Source organism: Mobula hypostoma, chromosome 27, assembly GCF_963921235.1.
Source record: "Mobula hypostoma chromosome 27, sMobHyp1.1, whole genome shotgun sequence".
Taxonomy (NCBI): domain Eukaryota; kingdom Metazoa; phylum Chordata; class Chondrichthyes; order Myliobatiformes; family Myliobatidae; genus Mobula; species Mobula hypostoma.
Window position 1 is genome coordinate 14,897,971 of NC_086123.1, and position 20,036 is coordinate 14,918,006.

The following is a 20,036-nucleotide window of genomic DNA, read 5'->3' on the forward strand; positions in this document are numbered from 1 at the left end:
CACTTACGAGGAGTTCTACTTCAAAGGCTGGTTTATTTTTAATAATACGTGACTGGGCGGCGAGGCAGCGGTAAGATTTGCCTCAGTGGCGGCGGCGGCGGAGGGCGACGTGCCGGCTGGGAGCGTGCGGTGAGCGGGCTCAGTCCGTAGCAACATGGCGCTCATGAGGGAGGCCTACAATCTGCTCTTCAGGAGGACCTCCACCTTCGCGCTCACCATCGTGACGGGGGCCTTCATCTTCGAGAGGGCCTTCGACCAGGCCGGCGACGCGATCTTCGAGCGCATCAACCAAGGGGTGAGGCTGCAGCTTCGAGCGGGGTGTGGGTTCATTCAGGGGCAGGAAGGTGACCTACGGGAGGATGCCGCTTGTTGCCCGGCCTTGGCTGTCGGGCTCGGAGGCTGAATCCCCCCTGCCTTCAGCCGCGCCGTATCTCGCTCCCCTTACCGCTGAGTTCCACCTGGCTATGAAATGTGTACAAGCTGACAGTATAAAAAAAATACCAGTAGCTGTTTATTCACCGGCGTGTGAATATCCACATTATATCCTCTCTCTCATTAATACTTAATTTGTTCATGCTCGTTTTTCTTAAAAACAAAACGCTGAATATTCTCGGAATTAATCAAAATATTTTAGGAGAAGCTGTCAACGTTTTTGGTCGGTGACCTTTCAGAAAGGTCGTGGACCTGATCATTAACCCTTTCCCACCCCCCCCCCCGATATTGTTTGATTTGCTGAATATAAGAACATAAGAAATAGGAGCAGGAGTAGGCCATCTGGCCCATCGAGCCTGCTCCACCATTCAATAAGATCAAGGCTGATCTGACCATGGACTCATCTCCACCTACCTGCCTTTTCCCCATAACCCTTAATTCCTCTACTATACAAAAATATATCCAACCTTGTCTTAAATATATTTATTGAGGTAGATATTGGAGAGAGAATTCCACATATTTACAACTCTTTGGGAAAAGCAGTTCCTCGTCATATCCGTCCCAAATTTATTCCCCCGAATCCTGAGTTATGTCCCATAGTTCCAGTCTCACCCACCAGTGGAAACAACTTATCAATCCTTCCTAATTTTATATCTCTTGATAGCTTATCTCTTTTCAGATTTTAAATGTCGGTACTTTGTTTGGCCCGGTTTACTTTCTTGATCTTTGGTGTGGGTGTTGATAGTTTGAAAAGTAATCGCTGTATGTTCAGAGGTACATCATGATGAAGGAGAATTTGTCAGAGTTGGTACTCTATAAATTTTCCATTTTGTGTCATTGAGTCTAATTGGTTTTTCAAAGAAACTAGTAGAGTTGGTGAAACTAAAAGCTAATAAATCCCAAGGACTCAGTGATTTTATTCATTTTTTGGTATCTTAATGCTTATTACCCATCGTTGTGATGATAAGCTACCATCTTAAACTGTTGTACTGCTTTTGAAGGCACTCCCACAGTCCATTGACGTCCTCTGTGGTTCTGTCACTCAACATCTAACCAGACTCATCCATATCCTATCAGATTTCTGAAGCCTTATGAACATTACCGCACTATTTTGCTCTCTTGTTTTCTACACCTTATTGTAACATCATCTTTTATATGTTGCACTGCTGCTGCAAAGTTAACCAATTTCACGACATATGAAAGGGACAGATAAGATGGAGGCAGGAAAGTTGTTTCCACTGGTAGGTGAGACTAGAACTAGGGAACATAGTCTGAACATTTGGGGAAGTAGATTTAGGACGGAGATGAGGAAAAACAGCATTTTCTAGTGACTAGTGAATCTGTGGAGTTATCTGCCCAATGAAGCAGTGGAAGCTGCCTTAGTAAATATGTTTAAGACAAGGTTGGATAGATTTTTGCATAGTAGGGGAATTAAAGGTTATGGGGAAAAGGCAGGTAGGTGGAGATGAGTCCATGGCCAGATCAGCCATGATCTTATTGAATGGCAGAGCAGCCTCGACGGGCCAGATGACATACTCCTGCTCCTATTTCTTATGTTCTTATATGCCAGTGATAATAAACCTGATTCTGAACTAAGGTCAAAAACCAAAAACAGGCCAAAGTTCAAAGTACATGTATGTGTTATCAGAATCAGGTTCAATATTTGTTAACTTTGTGACAGCAGTACAATGCAATACTTGAAAATAGAGGGGGAGAAACTGAATTATATTAAGTGTGTGTGTGTACTTATCTATAGATATTTTAAAAAAAAGTAGAGAGGTACTGTTCATGGGTTTGATGTCCATTCAGAAATCAGATGGCAGAGGGGATGAAGCTGTTCCTGAATTGGTGAGTGTGTGCCTTCAGGCTTTTGTACCTCCTTCCTGACAGTGCCAATGAGAACAAGGCATAACCTGGGTGATGGGTATCCTTAATGATGCACACCGCCTTTTTGAGGCATCACTCCTTGAAGAAGTCCTAGATACCATGAAGGCCAGTGCTCAATACTCAAAATACCTTTTCTGAGGTAAATTGTGTTAAATTATTGCCGCCATCAGTGAAGGGGTGAGCAATGCTGAGGTGAGTTCGGAGGATGAGCCCAGATGGTGTGTTGCAGACGGAGTATCGATGCCCATACAGCTGGCCCAGGTGCGGGGTTGGATTGCTCAGGGCACCAAAAGGAGAAGTCAGTGCCTGGGCAGAGAAGTTCTGATGCTCGTTCAACTGGCCTGGTTACAAGGTTGGATTGCTCTGGGTGCCACACTGATTTGAAGGGGTTGAAAGTGGCTTTGGGCTGGGTGACGGAATCTAGGCTTGGAGCGAGTCACTGGAAAGCATGGTCAAGGTCCCGAATCCTTTGCAACAGTGGTACCTGGGTCCTAGTGCAAGGTATGCTCCGCTGTTTAAATGCCAACAAAGACTGGAGATGAGGGGCAATTTCGCTCACTCTCCATGAGTGTTCATTCCTCTCTCCAGAGTGGCAGAGCCTTTCGATGTTCTGTTGTTTAGTCAATGTAAATGCTGGCCCAGATAGACTGAAAAGACAGGGTGCCGGTCAGGACGAGAGCTGATTTTGCTTGTTCTCTACGGTGATCATTTTTATGGAGCTGAGACTATGAAGACGGCCCCAGCTGCTGTGCTCTATGAACTGCGCATTGCCATACTTGGCTGAGAGACCTCTTGCGTGATTGCTAATGGGGCTGCCCACCACTAGCATCACGTTGCATGAAGTTCAAAATATGTTTTTTTTCCATCATGATCTGTCACGGGATCTCAGTTAAAAAACCCTGGTCTAAACACTTGAGTCAAGCTGTATCTGTAGAAAGACCAGCACTTGACATTTTGGGTCAAAACTTCCTTCATTGGAACTTGATTGAGCTGCCTGCCAAGTTTAATTTTAGATCTCAATCCTTTGATGTTTGTTGGAAAACTTATTAATCTTAATTAATTCATGTACCTTATAAATTTACTTTATCCTGGTACTGCTTTATATTTCAAGTTGATAGTCATTTTTTCAGTTTGTATATTCTAATAACAAAATGAGGTGAAAATTAGATCAGTGAAGTAATAGCTTTTCTGTTTGCAGAAACTATGGAAACACATCAGACACAATTACGAAAACAAAGAGGAAGAATAGGATTCCATTGTGTAAGGAACATTGAATCATCCTGAACGTTGCTCCTGATGAAGAGCCCTGCATTGATATCGAATCCACTCGGGCTGTTTATTTCACTGGATGATTTCTACACAGCCCCTACAAGAATGGATTATTACTTTAATTTGATTAATGCTGGATTTCTTCTGCTTAAGAAGATTAATAGAGATAAATAAATGCTGTAATTTTTTTTTGCCTTTATATCATTTTTGCCTGTGCTGATCACTAAAGACATCACTGAGGTATGGCAGGACAGATGGTATATTCAATCATATTTTTCAATGGACAGATACTGTGACCCCTTTATTCATTGTTGCTGAAATTGAGTTGTACATTTCTGGGTTTTGACATTTTGTTATTTATAATGACTAGAACTACTTTAGGGTAGGATTAAAGTCAATTTTAGAAGTTATGTTAATGAAATAATTCCTTTATTTCTGATAATGTACCCTCCTGAGGGCATTCAACAACTTTTGACCTATATGGGGAAAGTAGAGGTTTAGTCAAATTTTCTTTCTTTTTATCTTTTGCTCAGCATGTGTTTGAACATATTTCCTCCCCCCACCAAGGGTCCAATAAGACTGAGTTTACTCATTCTCATCATTTTTTCTCTTATCAGATTTTTGAAAAGGCTTTAATAACCAATTCCTTCAATACTTAATGACCTGCTAATTCCCTGAGGGGAATGAGAACCATTAAGACCTGCATTTCCTGGTTAGGGAATTATGAAATTCACCTCCTAAGTCTCAGGAGAGAGTGGTGAGCAAAAGGAAAGTAGAAAATGTTATCCATTTTAGAATGTTTGTGTCAGAGAGTAGATGGGGAAGATTTCGTGTAACATAGAAATTAGCAGAAGCAATCCATATAGATCTTGAACTTCCAGTAAGATCATATGATATGGTCTTTCCACTCATACCCATTTTCATACCCGGATCTTTGTAGACTTAACTTCCCTGTGGTCCAAAAATCTGTCTCAATCTTGTTTATACTCGCAGATTCCACATACTTGGGCAACATTAGCTCCGTGTTCAACCTAAAATCCTCAATGAGTTGAAATTGTGTGTTCATTTCTCCTTGCCTCTAAATTCTTTTTTACAACATTCTGATGACACAAATACTGTTTTAGGTCAGTGAGTTTTCACCAGAATTAGAAAATATTCAGAATTGGCTTTGTTATCACTGAGTTATAGGACATGAAATTTGTTTTGTGGCAGTGCCAAGATAAATTACAGAAATAAATGTTTTTTTTGAAGAGACAGTAGCCCAATGAAGGGGTGATGGATAGGAGAATAATTAATAAGTGTGACGATGCAAGGCAAGGAAAGATAGCAGTGGGAAATTTTATAGGTAATTCTTTAGCTGAGTACTAATGGAAAATCCCTACTTGAACTGACATTATGGCTACTATCTGGAAGAACGAGGGGTCACAGTTTGAGGATAAAGGGGAAGCCTTTTAGGACCGAGATTAGGAAAAACTTCTTCACACAGAGAGTGGTGAATCTGTGGAATTCTCTGCCACAGGAAACAGTTGAGGCCAGTTCATTGGCTATATTTAAGAGAGAGTTAGATATGGCCCTTGTGGCTACGGGGATCAGGGGGTATGGAGGGAAGGCTGGTGCAGGGTTCTGAGTTGGATGATCAGCCATGATCATAATAAATGGCGGTGCAGGCTCGAAGGGCTGAATGGCCTACTCCTGCACCTATTTTCTATGTTTCTATGTAACTTCAGTGCATCTAATCTCTTAGCAGCAGCTCTGTGCAAGAGGTCAAAAAAACTCTGCTAAGGTTTGAAGTTATTGCTGTTAAGGCAAAAAAGCTGCAAATTGCACCATAGAAAGATGAAGAGTTGTTTCTGAGTTTGTGTTGAACAACAAGACCAAACAGAAACGAATCTATAAACAGGATATTGTGCATGCTAAGCATTGGCAGCTGCATGTCATATAGAACGAGGCAAATTTACAATCCACATGGTTCAAATCAAAGATGCAATCCTGCCACATCCACTTGTAGGTGAGAGTAGCTAATTAAACAGCTAAACAGAGCTTCTGGGCACCTCAATGCTCGACAATTGGAGGGCCTAACAAAAGAACCAAAGTCAATATTGAAACAGATGAAGACATATTTGAATACACGTGCAGTGTATTATCCTTGTTGGTTTGTTCATGTTATAATATATGGACAACATAAGTCTCCATGCTATCAAGACTAACAGGACTGGGGATCTGACTGCCCCACCAAGGGTGCTTAAGATATATTCTAAAACTAGTGGCACATGCCATGTTGTTCCTGGATACAATATTGGCATCTGTCCAATGTATAAAATTGCCTAGATACATCTTGTCTGCAACTACCAATAATCCAATCCACTGAGCAATCTCTTCTGAGTTATTACAGTGATGGAAGGTATTCTTGGGGATATCACCTGTGAGTCTTTCCAAAAGACCTGTCCTGATCTAGAAACATTGTTGCTGTTTTTTCTTCATCATTTGGTCTAAATAGCACTTCACAAAGATTGCTGTTTCAGGATAGTTATCAACTTGTAAAGAATAATTATGGATGGACAACAATGTCACTAAATGTTGACAGAATTTCATTCAGATCCCATAAATTAATAAACAGGAACAAATCAGGGACACTCATGTATTACTCATATTCTCTTCAACTATTCCAAGAATTGGATGTAGATTTCATCCTCGATACAAATAGGAATTTATGACACAGAAAACCCTTGGGCCGTGGGTTAGACAATCCTAAAAGCTCTATTATCTGATGGACACTGAATACACTCAGTGGCCACTTTAGGTACAAGAATGGAACCCAGTATGGTCTTATGCTGCTGTAGCACATCCACTTCAAGGTTGGATGTTCAAAGATACTATTCTGCACACCACTATCGTAACAGGTGGTTAATTGCATTACTGTCAGCTTGAACCAGTCTGGCCCTTCACCCCTGACCTCTCCTATTAATGCGTTTTCATCAACAGAACTGCCGCTCACTAATTGTTTTTTGTTTTTCACACCATTCTCTGTAAACTCTAGAGATGGTGCGTGAAAGTCCCAGGAGATAAGCAGTTTATGAGATGCTCAAACTCCACCATCACACCAACAATCATTTCGCCTAGATTACATTTCTTCTGCATTCTGATTATTTGTCTGAACAACAACTGAACCTCTTGACCATGTCTCTATGTTTTTATGCGTTGAGTTGCTTCCACATGATTAGCTAATGAGATATTTGCATTAACGAGCAGATGTACCTATAACAATGGCAGTCTAGTGTAGTCCCAGAGTGTTAATTTATACTTTGCATATTTTTTCTCCTGGGCCAGCTGGCAGTTCCTGCTTATCCTGGTGACTAGGCTCAAAAAAGTGAAAAAAAATCTTAATTAGTGATTTCTTAACTTGAATAGCGACACTTAATTCTGTCTGCATAGTTTGCAGACAGAATTGCGTGTTATCAAATGGGCAGCCCACATGACCATGTGATCATGCATTTATCAAGATTTGTCAGTGAATTTTATTGTTCTACCAGATGAACTATATTTCACCCAGCAAAAAAAAAACTTCTGGAGGAACTCATTCGGTCTAACAGCATCAGGAGGCAATGAGCTGGTCAGCATTTTAGGTCAAAATCCTGCATCAAGATCGATGATTCATTCCTTTGCTGCTACTGATGTTGCTTGATCTGCTGAGTTCATACAGCAAGTTTCAGCATTTGCAGTCTTGTGTCCTTATTTTAAACAACTCTTCTCATACTTGTATCATCACTATTAATGGTCTTAACAATTTTGACATAATTGGCCCATCTTAAATCCTTGACCATTGTTTTAAAGATGGTAGAGAAGAAATTTGTCTTCAAGTAGGATATTCTTAACTGTTGCTGGATATGTAATCACTAATAATCTACTATGGTCATTTTTTGCCACTTTCTTGCACAAATTTCTAGCCCTGTGGATTATAAGACTTGTATTCTCTGTCATCTTTTGTCATAAATTCTTTGACACTTTAATCATTTTCATTTCACTTCTACACTTTCTTTCCTGTTGTATCATGAACCATATTTAATGTTTCATTTTAATCTCCAGCCTTGAATCATCACCAGTCATCATTTTAGGATATCTTTCGTTGTCATAAGAATGTATTTAGTTCATACCCAAACCAGCTCCAGTATTTCTCATTTAACTTATAATGTATATTTACACCAATTTGAATGTAAGTTTTTCTTGTGCTGCTAGAAATGAAAGCACAGACAATGACTCTGGCACTACTCCTTATGAATTACAGAAAACTAGGGGATATGCAGAAAGAAATGAAAATCCGTAGCTTAAACTGTCTGTTTAATTGTATGTTTCCACATGTGCGACACCATTTTATAGAAATACAACACAAATAAGTCAGTTAGCTGCAAGAGGCTATGCAGAAATGTGCAATTAAAGCCACCCTTGTTGGCAAAGTTCACATCCTCAAATTGAAAGAAATACAAATATACTGACGGATGGCACATATTTTATTTCATAAGTATTTATATCACATGTAAATCTCTATGCAAATACATTGGTTGTAATTAAGTGTGGATTCTGTAATTACCGCTGGTTAGTACAAACCATAAACTCTGCAAATCGAGAATTAGTCTATTGTTCTTTTCAAATCATCAATGTGCAAACTGACTGTGTCACGCATACATGCATCCTTTATATTTTCCCCAATGCTTTCACATGAGTCCAAGTCAAGACTTCAAACAAGGGGCAAAAAAAAGATTTCCATAGTCTAGGTACCCAAGACTGCCAAGCTGTCTCTTAACAGCCAGGTCAAACTTGGCACCAATGACAGGTTTTGAAACCAGAATGAAAAGAAAACTTCTCTGTATATTAAATACTACATGACAGTAGTGCACCTAAAAAGGAGAAGAATGAAGGATAAAGTATCTTTTCTCAGAAAATTTTAAATAAGAGTTCTATTCGCTTAATTACTCAATTGTAGCATGGTCCAACAATAACGGACAAATGCATTAAAGATACATCAAACTGAATTACAAACAGATTGAAACATTTGCAAAAGTATTCTATCACTGCAGTCTAGTTTTGACTAGCATAAATTTGGCCATCACGTTTGTCAGATTGAGATTGTGCAGCAAAATATTCAAGGGAGTGAACACTATCCAGAAAAAGAGAAAAAATAAATTTATTATATTTAATACATTTGGCTCCTCTTGCCTGAGAAAGAACGTTATGGAAAATAAGGGCCCATTTATACAGCATATGATCAAAGTGGGATAAAAGATGAATTTTTAAAAGCAGAACAGAAGGAAGACGAAAAGGTTAAGTAGAAATAATGATTAAAAAGAAGTTGGAATCATTCCTTTGTTGCGCTTTCTATCTGCTAGTGATCGTCGATTATGATTGGCTCGAAGAGATTTATTGGTCTCCTTTTTTCTCCTTTCTGCTAGTGTTTCTTTGGATTGTCCCTGGCCCTTTGCACCCCCTACAACAGCAGCGTTGTCACGTTTGATCCTGTAGAAATATAATTTTAGACATTATTTAGACAAAAGAAAATAATTAATGTGAAACAATTGATTTTTTGTCATTCAGAGGAGCCAACCTAACATAAATCAATCACAATGGGATATTGTGATGGGAGAAGAAAATTCTTGGAAAGGCAGTACAGTGATGAGATTTGCAGTAAATTTAACTAGTGTCACAATGTGTGCATGTTTATAAATTCCCTAAAGACCAGTTCAAAATCCAGAGATTCCCCAAAATGAATGAAAATTATTGAAAAATAAGCACTGCAATTACAATGTACCTCAAATGACACAAAAGTCTAAATCATTCAAAAAAAATTACAACTAAAGAGGACAACGTAAAAATCTGAAGAATTTTGATTAAAATGTTCTCAATTAGAAGTCCGCTGCAGTATTTTTAACTGAAAATTTTTAGCATAGGCCATACCTGGACAAAAAAATCAGATGGAAGCCTGAGAAAGGTCTGTCATATTAAACAACTCACCTTGCAACACACAAAATACTGAGTTCCTCCAGCATTTTGTGTGTGTTGCTTCTTGGATTTCCAGCATCTGCAGATTTTCTTGTGAATAAACAACTAACCTTGGGAGTTTGAAAAGCAATTCATATAGATGGGTTTCCCAGCAAGACCACACAATGACCACACACAAATAATTTTTAAATACAGTGGATTCCAGTTAACTGGATCACATTGGGGCCAGTACATTTTGGCCAAATAACCGAAGTTTCACCGAAATAGTTAAAGAGTCAAATTAGGGGTTAACTTAGTAACAAATTATGTATTTAAATGAAATACAGAACAGATCAGAACACTACCAATGCTACTACTGTACTATAAGACTGTATTAGTTCCTGATAGTTATTGACAAGAGGTATTTATCCAGTGTATGCTGCCGTGTATGGGGTATCCAGGAAGGTTAGCACCTCTGGTAAAGGGGCTTGTCACGTTCATTTTGGGACAGTTGACTCACCTTTAGTCCCCACTGGACACTCAGATCTCATCTGTGGCTTCGAGTAGCTGTTTGCATGTGACAGTGGCCTCCCAAAATACACCATCTCACACTTGTCTGGATTAAATTCCATCAGCTATTTTTCCATGGAAATTTCCAACTGACCTATATCCTGTAATATCCTTTAACATCCTGGAATATCTGCAATTCCACCCACTTTTATGTCACCTAAAATCAGGTTACCTATATTTTCATTCAGGTCATTTATATACAACACTGATCTTTATAGAACAACAATCATGTACCTTCAGTCAAACAAACTCCTCCCACACATCAGCCTCTGTCTTCTCTTGCTATGCTAAGCTAAACCATCTACTGGATGCACCTAACAAGTTCTATCACATTTAAGTCACTGGTGCAAAGGGAGTCTCAGTCAATACTGGTGAAATTAAAATCTTCTGTTCTTTTTACATCTGTGCATGATCTACCCAAGTATTCATTACTCTGGCTTTTGGGAGACATATAATTCATTACAGTCACTACACCTATCTTATTCCTGAGTTCTACTCAGGAAGACTTTAGGAAGATTAAGCCTGCACTGCTCCCTGTTACTGTTGATGGTGAGGACATGGATGTGGTGAGGATATACATGTACCTGGGGGTGCACCTGGATGACAGACTTGAGTGGAGCACCAACACAGAGGCTGTGTACAAGAAGGGACAGAGTTGCCTCTACTTCCTGAGGAGATTGAGGTCTTTTGGAGTATGCAGGTCTCTCCTTCACATGTTCTACCAGTCTGTTGTCACCAGTACAATCTTCTATGCGGTGGTGTGCTGGGACAATAGTATCAACACGGGTGATGCCAACAGGCTCAATAAATTGATTAGGAAGGCTGGCTCTATTATAGGAGTCAAAATGGACACACTGGAGGCTGTGGTAGAACAAAGGACCCTACGGAAAATCCTGGCAATTGTGGACAATGTTTCTCACCCTCTGCATGTCACCGTGAGAAGCACTTTTAGTAATACAGTATGACAACTGCGCTGCTCCAAAGAGCAGTATATGAGGTCATTCTTATACTCGGCCATAAGGCTTTATGATGAGTCGACCTGTAGCCAGGGAAGTGGTGACACCCCTCCTGTTAGACTGAAATAACTTCTTTATTCTTTCTACTTCTCTTCTTATATTTATATATCTATGCACTTATAATGCTACTGTGACACTAATTTCCTTCGGGATCAATAAAGTAGTTATCTATCTATCTACCCACCCATATGGCTCCACTGAATGTCCTCCTGAAGTGCAGTTGTGTCATTCTCGCTGAATCCGGAGGTCCATCAGTCAATCCTCATTGGGGAGAGGGTCAGCAACCTTAAATTCCTCAGTGTTATCATTTCAGAGGATCTTTCCTGGGCCCAGCACGTAAGTGACATTACAAAGAGAGCATGGCAGTGCCTCTACTTCCTTCAAGGTTTGTGAAGATCTGGCATGACGCCTAAAACTTTGACAAACTTCTATCAATGTGTGGTGGAGAGATACTGGTTGTATCACGGCCTGGTATGTAAACACCAATGCCCTTGAACAGAAAGTCCGACAATAATTAGTGGGTACAGCTCAGACCATCACGAGTAAAGCCCACCCTACCATTGAGCACATCTACATGGGGTGCTGTCGCAGGAAGACAGCATTCATCATCGAGGACTTCCACCACCCAGGCCATGCTCTCTTCTCACTGCTGCCATTAGAAAGTTGGTACAGGAGCTTCAGAAACCACACCACCACTGTTCAGTAACAGCTGTTACCCCTCAACCATCAGGCTCCTGAATACGAGGGATAACTTCACTTGCATAATGAACTGAACTGTTTCCACAACCAATGGACTCAAGGTTAAATTTACTGTCATCTGACTGTACATATAGACAACCAAACCGAACAATGTTCCTTCACACTACAGTGCACCCACACAACATATATCACAAGCAGCATTATAAGCCAGTATTATTATACTAAAAATTAAGTTAATAATAGATTTCAAAATGCATGTAGAAAAGTGCAACCCAGGTAAACACTAAACAGTAAACACCCTGCTGTACTAGTGACAAGACCTCAGTGGTGGCAGGATATTCATTAGTCTCACAGCCTGAGGGAAGAAGCTGTTACCCCAGTCTGGCAATCATTATCCAGATGCTCCTGTACCTCCTTCCTGACAATAGTGGGTCAAATAGATTGTAGGATGGGTGGTAGGATCCTCAACAATGCTTTAGTCCTTTTGTCTGCAATGCTCCTGGTAAATATCACAAATGAGGGGGAAGGAGATCCTGGTGATCCCCTCAGCTCTTTTTACTATCCTCTGTAGGGTCTTGTGATTGATGCCTTGCAACATCCATATCACACAATGATGCAACTAGGCAGGACACTCTCTATGGTGTTTCTGTGGAAAGTTGTTAGAGTGGGGGTGGGGAGCCATGCAGGACTCAACCTCCTCAGAAAGTGCAGATGCTTTTGTGCCTTCTTGACTACTGAGGAGATGTTGTGGATCCCGGTTAGATCCTCCTTTAACAGTACACCAAGGAACTTTGTGCTCTTCACCCTCTCTGTGGCAGAGTTATTGATGTGCTGTAGAGAGTGGTCAATCTGCACCTTCCTGAAGTCCACAATCATCTCCTTTGTCTTATCCACACTGAGACTCAGGTTGTTGTTTGTGCACCATTTAACAAGCCTCTCTACCTCTGTTTGCCGATTCACCATTGTTGATCTCCCTGTGAACTGGTTTAATTCGTTTAACCAGTGGTCTGCATGCAGGGATTAGCAAAGTGGATGTGTGGCCTGAGTATCCGAGGTGAGGACAAGGGATAGGCATGTAGGCTTAACAAATATTGGTATATATTCTCTCCTCTGGTTGTGAAGTTGACATGCCAGTAGAACTTTGGCAAGACTATTTAAGTTGGCATGTTTGAAGTTCCCAGCAACAATGAAAACACCATTAAGGTGAGTGGCTTCAAGGTTGCAGGTTGCACCATGGAACTTCGCAGCACTTCCCCAGCAATAGCACGGGGGTGGGGGGGGGATGTAAACAGCGATAATCATAGTGGCTGAGAGTTCCCTGCACTTCACCATTAAATACACTTATCTGCAATGAGCATTGGGCCATTACTACCGAGGCATTCACACACCGGTTCTTATTGACATAGACACACAGACCTCCTTCCCCAAATCTTGCTGTCCACCTGAAAGGAGATTAGCCCTTCTAGCTGGATAGTCAAGTCTGCTCTGCTGTCTTGAAGCCATGCTTCTGTCCAGACAAGAGTGCAACAGTCCCTCATCTCTCACTGGTTCAGACACAAACGCAAGTAGTTCAGTTAAATTCTACTCCAGCCAAGAGCAGGTATACTGTATCCTGGCATAGGTCTCCTGGAATCTTTTTTTTTTGCTTTGGGTAGCTCTGTGTCAATGCAATCTCAGGAAGGTGTTAGTCACCTTAACTGCAAGCCTTGCCAACCAACACCCAGATGGCAAACTTGGAATTTCCATATAAGCCATAAGGAAGAAAATACTTAATACCTCAATAAGATTTTTCTCTTAATATGAATTATATCCTCCTCTTTTATTTTCAACTTTAGAATCATCGAAGTAAAAATAGCACCAAATTTTTCGAAGACTGAAGATTTATGTTTAAACTAATGTGGGAGGAAACCAACACATCCTTGCAGATGATGCAGGAAGAACATGTAAATTTTTCAGAGGTAGCACCCAAGGTCAGGATTAATCCTGGGACACTGGAGCAGTGAGGCGGCAGCAATAACTCTGCTGCGCGAATGTGCTCCCCCAAACAAATGATCTTGTTGCTTCAGGTTTAAAAGTCAAACCATCAGGAGAGGAGCTTGAAAAATAAAATAGACACTAGAGTAAACACTGCCACGCATGATGGCACTTTCAACTAATTTTACTGTATCTTAATCAATATTTTGTAAATGCATGCATATTTTTCCTTCGTGAAATGAAATTAAAGCATGTAAAATTAAGTAAAATCAGAATATAAATAAAATAGGCATGTAAATGTGGCTGCAGTGCTTCTCTACTACACTTAGAAAGTAATTACTCCGAAATCTGCACTCATTCTTGGAGAACTTTGTCCCTGGAGTGAGTCTGAACACTCACAGGTATGTACCCTCCAAAGTTCAAAGTTCAATATATTATCAAAGCATATATACCATATACAACTCTGAGTGCCCGCAAGGGGACAAATGTCAATGAATCTCCATACTATAAACATGACATCCACTCGGGCTATGGTGCTGGGAAGTGGCATATCCACAACAATTAAACATGCACGACAGACTGTTAAGGAAAATGACTTGAAAAGATAATATGACAAAGACACTATTATAATAACACCTCAAACATGTTTTCTTTGCTCGGCCACGCCTCCTTACCCTTTTCTTGCACAGAAAGCAGCACGCCTTGCTTCAGCCTTTTCTCTCAGCAATGCTGGGTCCTGCACAAATAGATCCCTCTTCGGTCCTTCCTCCTGGAAATTACAACAATCCATTAATCATCACATTTTTCAGCACTCTCAAACACCATTCTTTTTGCCTTCACAGATACAGATCTTTGGTAGCTTGCTGGTTTACATTCAGAACCATCATTCATTCCCCAACAATCTGAACAATAGAATAAGCTGAAAATATGCTGGATTTAGCAAGCATGCTGTGTATTTCCACTCTGTTCTATTTTAATTTCAATTTTCAAAGTCTGCAGTTTTTTTTGGTTTTCAAATTTTAAACAATAGTTTTATATGTATCGGAATATTAAAAATAACTACATGGGATATACATCTCCACCCTATTTAAATAGCCTTTATAATCAGAGCAGTGGATTTTTGTGTTTAAACAATCGAAGTAACAACTTCAAACCTGGAAATTTTATTTTAATTTTATGAGTAGTTTATTTTCATTTATGCATTCAATCCACATTTCTGCATGAAGATATTTCAGTAATTAACCACAGTTTTCGAAGAATGAAAAACTTTGGGAAGAGAACTGTAGCGATTTACTCAAACTACTGTAGAGGATGAGAAGTTGCAGTTATATAGAGAGACTGGGACGCTGAGTTTATTGCCCCCACCCCCAACAGTAGAATCAGACTAACAGGAGACTTGATGCAAGAGTGAAAATCGTTTAATTTTTAGTCAGCAAACAAGCAGAAATCATTTCCAATTGCTGAACCAGAGTGCATTAACTTAAGGTAAAAGGCAAGATGGATTCATAAGGAAAATATTTTAATCTAATACATTAGGATGCAGTGCCTGATAGGATGGCAGATATGGGAAAACGATGAGACAAGATGTGCCGATTTCTGTGTCAGTATGGTAAGAATCTGTGGCAGGAGAAAAGTAATATTTGTTCTGAAACATCCTTGTGCTGATCTTTCCAGCTCCCTTTCCTTCAAAGGGGAACAGATAAAATACTTGATTGAAAAAAAGAGTTACTGAACAGATGCAGAGGAAGGATATGGGAGTTAATTAGATTACTTTGGGCATAAACTCAATAGGCTGAGAGACTTTATGAAAACAGTTACTTTCTCCCACCATGTCATTTAATGTGAACAGGATTACATAATTTGTAGTGTTGGTGAAAGAACTGGACGGCACTGGGTAAACTTAACAGATTGATTGTGTTTCTCATTTAAATAGAACAAAAGCAGAGCTTTGATAGAAAACTTTATTTTCTTCCCCAAAAAAAAACAAAATCCCAATGGAGTGCCTCTCAAAAGAAATGATTATTTGACAAAAATCTGTGTGAATGTGTACTGAATATCCTCAAATGTTACGGTTAAATAAGTTACAAATACTTCTGCCGAGTTCTAACATATTGGCCTTTAGAGTGAAAAGAATTTCTTGGCAAAGTGCTACGGGTAGGTTCTAAATTGCCTTTCATTTTGGAAAATTGCTTAAACAAATCCAAGTCTTGCCTTTATTGTAAAGTGTTTGTGAATGAAATGAAAGATTAGTTTTGAAGAAATGTCATCAACCTGAAACTTTAATCCTGTTTCTCTCCCCACTGAATAATTCCAGTATTACAGAATTTCAGATTGTCAGAATTTGCAGTTTGTTTTTCATAAATAATTTGACTTAGAGTAACATAATTATTTTTCTAAATGCTGCACATTGAGAAGAGACGAAATAGGCCAAACCAAATTGGATTGCAACTAGCAGATGTTGAAAATGTTTTAAACGAATGCGGGGACAAACCAAATAAATGTAAGTACAAATACAGGAAAGAAAGTGACAGACAATTGGAAAGCTTGTTATTCCAAATGCAAATATGCCACTTAATATTCAATAAGATATGCTTCCTGAGTAGCAGCTGCATAAATCTTAGGCAGGCCATATTTGGAGTACTGTGTGTCGTTTTGGTCACCACATTATAAAAAGGAAGTGGAGAGGGTGCAGAGGAGGTTCACTGGGATGTTGCTTGGACTGGACAGTTATAGCTATAAAGGAGAGGTTGGTCAAACCTGGATAATTTTGTCTCAATACTCAGAGGTGGAGGTGTGAAAATTATGAAGTATTAAGAGTCAAAGAAAAAGTAGATAATCACAGCCCATTTCCAAGGTTGGAAGAAATGTCTCCATTTTAGAGGAAATAGGTTTAAGTGAGATTTGCAAAGCAAATTTTTTTTTTGTACATAGAGAGTAGTAGGTGCTTAGAATGCATTGCCAGAGAAGGTGGTGAAAGCAGACATGGTAGCAACTTCTAAAACAAACACAAAAACAGGCAGGGCGCAGAGAGATATGGACATTGCAAGCAGATGGGAATAGTTTAGTTTAACATCATGGTTGGTGCAGATAGGCCTTTTCCTGTGCTCTATTGTTCTATGTTCTAAACTAGTGAATACCTTAGGGGAACGATCAGGGAGAAGATATTAAGCTTAGAATGATTCATCTCGAATTTGTCTTCGGTGCAACTCCATTATTTGAATTAATATAGAAAGACACAAAAGGTATTCAAATACAATCACCAATCCCACCCTGGGAATCAAAAACAAGCTAGAAGAATATCAAAACATAATTGTAAAGTAAATGGAATATTAGTCTGTGCATCAGCTTCCATAAGTTGCAAAATTGCACAAATTGGATTTCATTGGTCTAAATAATTTGCATTACCTTTGGCACTTCATCTTCAGCTTCCTCTTCCTCTTCTACTTCCTCTTTCTGTCGTAGAACACGAGGGATCGTAAATGGTCTGTGGGAAAACAAGCAAGTGGATTATGGTGCACACACAGACAAGTAAAGCTTTTTATTTGTGAATGCCACTGAGCTTCAAAATGCACCTGTCCAATTTAAAAATTATTACATTTGGTTCCTGGAGATGTATGTCAAATGCATAAAGAACAGACTATTGAAGACAATTCCTCAATTACAGGAGCCTAATTTCAATTCCGCACTGGCTTCCTTGTCCTAGATGGAAAAAATGCTAAAGTCTTGAAAACGTTGGAGCACACATGTCCCTTTAAATTGACTGTTGAGCTTCTACATAATCAATCTATAATATACTTTGCATCTATATGCACACCCTCTATACAAAATACATTTACTGTTTAACAATTTCAAACTTGGAAATCTTTACTCTCATGAAATTCTATCTTTTCCTTACTTAAATTCCACATCATGCCATTTGGCTGTCATTGTAATATTTTCTTCTCAGTTTGTTGACAATACATCAATTAACTTTTACTGACTTACTAAACTTTCTTCTGAGTCTAAAGGAACAAACTCCTTTTATAGAACTATAAAATCCTTGGTTCACTTTTCTTCAAAGCCTTTCAAATGAAATCATATATTACCCTCATGTATGTAAAAAGATCTGCCTGAAGGCTGGTGAAAACCTTCCTGCTGGGATATACCCTGTACACAAATTCCCTCATGGGCAGAGAGCCTTGGCTTCACACAACATGAGAAACTACTCACTTGTAGCTAATTGGCTACAACCCTTCTGGATCATGCCAGCTTTTACCCTTAATTTTCTGGATTGAGACAGAAAGCAAGGATAGAGAGATTATAAAGTTATCAACTCAACGGCAAAAGAAAATGATACCACTGTGCTTTCATTAGTTTATCCTCCATAAACTTAACAAGGGTGTACTTTTACATCAATAATACATACAGCTAAACAAAAAGAGTATCTGTAAATAATTTCAAAGTGCAATATTGAAAAACACAATCAAATATTATGAGTTTAGTAATTAACAACAGGTTTTATATTAATAGACTGAACATCAGAAATACCCTTGGTAACACGCAGGTTTCTAAATAAGGTATCAATCACATTATCGCATATTACCATTCATCCTACCTTCTGCTGATAAGTTCATCATCAGAATCCACGTCATTTGCCCCAATTTGATTAACGTCATACGTGTCATCATATTCGTCATCATATTCATCCCCATAAAACTGAACTCCATCTTCTACAGGCACATCCTCTACAACTATACTATAAGTATTATATCTTTCCTTCTGTTGTGCAATGTGAGTTTTATCATCAAGCAGCGCTTTCCCACTTTCTCCTTTTCTGCAAAGATGAAAATACAATCCTAGTGAAAATCTCACAGCATATTTTGTGTTCATCTCATAAATTTAATTAAATTGTTATCTGTGCAAGAAAATGAAATCGCTTGTAGGTTATTGGCTGCAGTGATCTTTTCCGGAGACACACACTACCTGCAGTATGCACACTGGGAAGCTACCATCAGTGCTGCCTTCACAAAATACTCCCATCCATTGACAGTGTAACCAAACAAACATTGCTGCCTTCCTGTTTCCTCTCAGGTCAATATCATCTCATCACAACACTGGACTCCCAAAACAAGCACACAGCTCCAAGCTCCATCACAGCAAAGGACTTCACTACTCACCAACCCGACCCATCAGGCTTCTCCTGCCCCATTTGTAGTGAGTCCGGGGTTCCAGGATTAGCCTTGTCAGTTACTTCAGAACTCTCAGAACCACAGTAGAAGCAAATCATTTTTGATCCCAAGGTACTGTCTAAGGAGCATCTCAATCCCATTTACAACTTCAAACACTGCTCCCAAATACCTCCATCTTATCTGCTCTTAGGATAATAATCTGGCTTCTCTAAGATCATTCGTCCCAGGACAATTCTAGCAAACGTACTCTACACATTCTTTGACTCCTTTCCTACTGTCTGATGCTCAGAATTGAACATCATAATAATAAAAATAGTCCAGTTGAGTCTTAACCAGTGAATGTCAAGGGAATTTTGCAATTCACTAGCTTTTGGTCTCCACAGCTCAGTTTTTAAATCATATGCCTAGGGCTCAGGAACTATATAAACGGAAATGGAAAGGGCTTTGTTCTCTTTAAATTGTAGAAAAAGCAGGCACCACTGATTTAAATGTAATTAATAGGATGGCCACAGGCAAGAGAAGCAATAGATTTATTTTCTATGCAGAGGATATATTGAGCACGCCATCTTAAAGAGTGTAGGGGAAAAAACTCTCACCGCATTTTACCAAGTTATTAGATAAGAACTGTCACCTGTTGTATCATCTAGTGCAGTAAAGGTAGGGTAGCTCTTCTTCAATTAGTATAAGTCTGCTATGATTTTATATGCCTTCTTTAAAACAATTTTTTTTATTTGCTTAGTCGGCTTCTTTCAAAACTGAAGATACAGCCCAGATCTCTTGATTCCTGCTCCCACTTCCAAAATATATCATGCGGTTAATATTTGCTTCCACATCTTTCCTAACAAAATGCATGTGCTTCATTTCATTAAGATGGATCTGCCATTTATGTCCCCATTTCACCAGCTTATGATTTCCTGCTATTGTTATTGTTTCCTGCATTAAGTTTTGTCATCTTTAAAATTACACTCTATATTCTCTGCCAAGACATAATGTCATCAGAACGAACAGTGGTACCAAAATCAACTCTAATAGAAGAGGCAGATAACATCTT

At 39.2% G+C, this 20,036-nt stretch overlaps 2 protein-coding genes across 2 annotated transcripts in view; one reads left to right on the forward strand and one right to left on the reverse strand.

Moving 5' to 3' along the window:
• Positions 1-90: 90 nt before the first annotated feature.
• On the forward strand, positions 91-3,776 carry LOC134338567 (cytochrome b-c1 complex subunit 9). Its single transcript, XM_063034485.1, has 2 exons — positions 91-295; positions 3,518-3,776. Exons 1-2 carry the CDS (start codon positions 155-157, stop codon positions 3,566-3,568), a joined length of 192 nt encoding a protein of 63 aa, XP_062890555.1. The 5' UTR covers positions 91-154; the 3' UTR covers positions 3,569-3,776.
• A 1,223-nt stretch (positions 3,777-4,999) lies between these two features.
• Positions 5,000-20,036, reverse strand: part of ascc2 (activating signal cointegrator 1 complex subunit 2) — a 51,112-nt gene continuing 36,075 nt past the window's right edge. Inside the window, exons 16-19 of the mRNA XM_063034482.1 lie at positions 18,412-18,630; positions 17,223-17,301; positions 14,492-14,586; positions 5,000-9,096 (exon numbers count right to left, since the gene is read on the reverse strand). Of these exons, the coding sequence (XP_062890552.1) occupies positions 8,922-9,096; positions 14,492-14,586; positions 17,223-17,301; positions 18,412-18,630 (568 nt within the window). The 3' untranslated portion in view covers positions 5,000-8,921. The remainder of the gene's footprint in view (positions 9,097-14,491; positions 14,587-17,222; positions 17,302-18,411; positions 18,631-20,036) is intronic.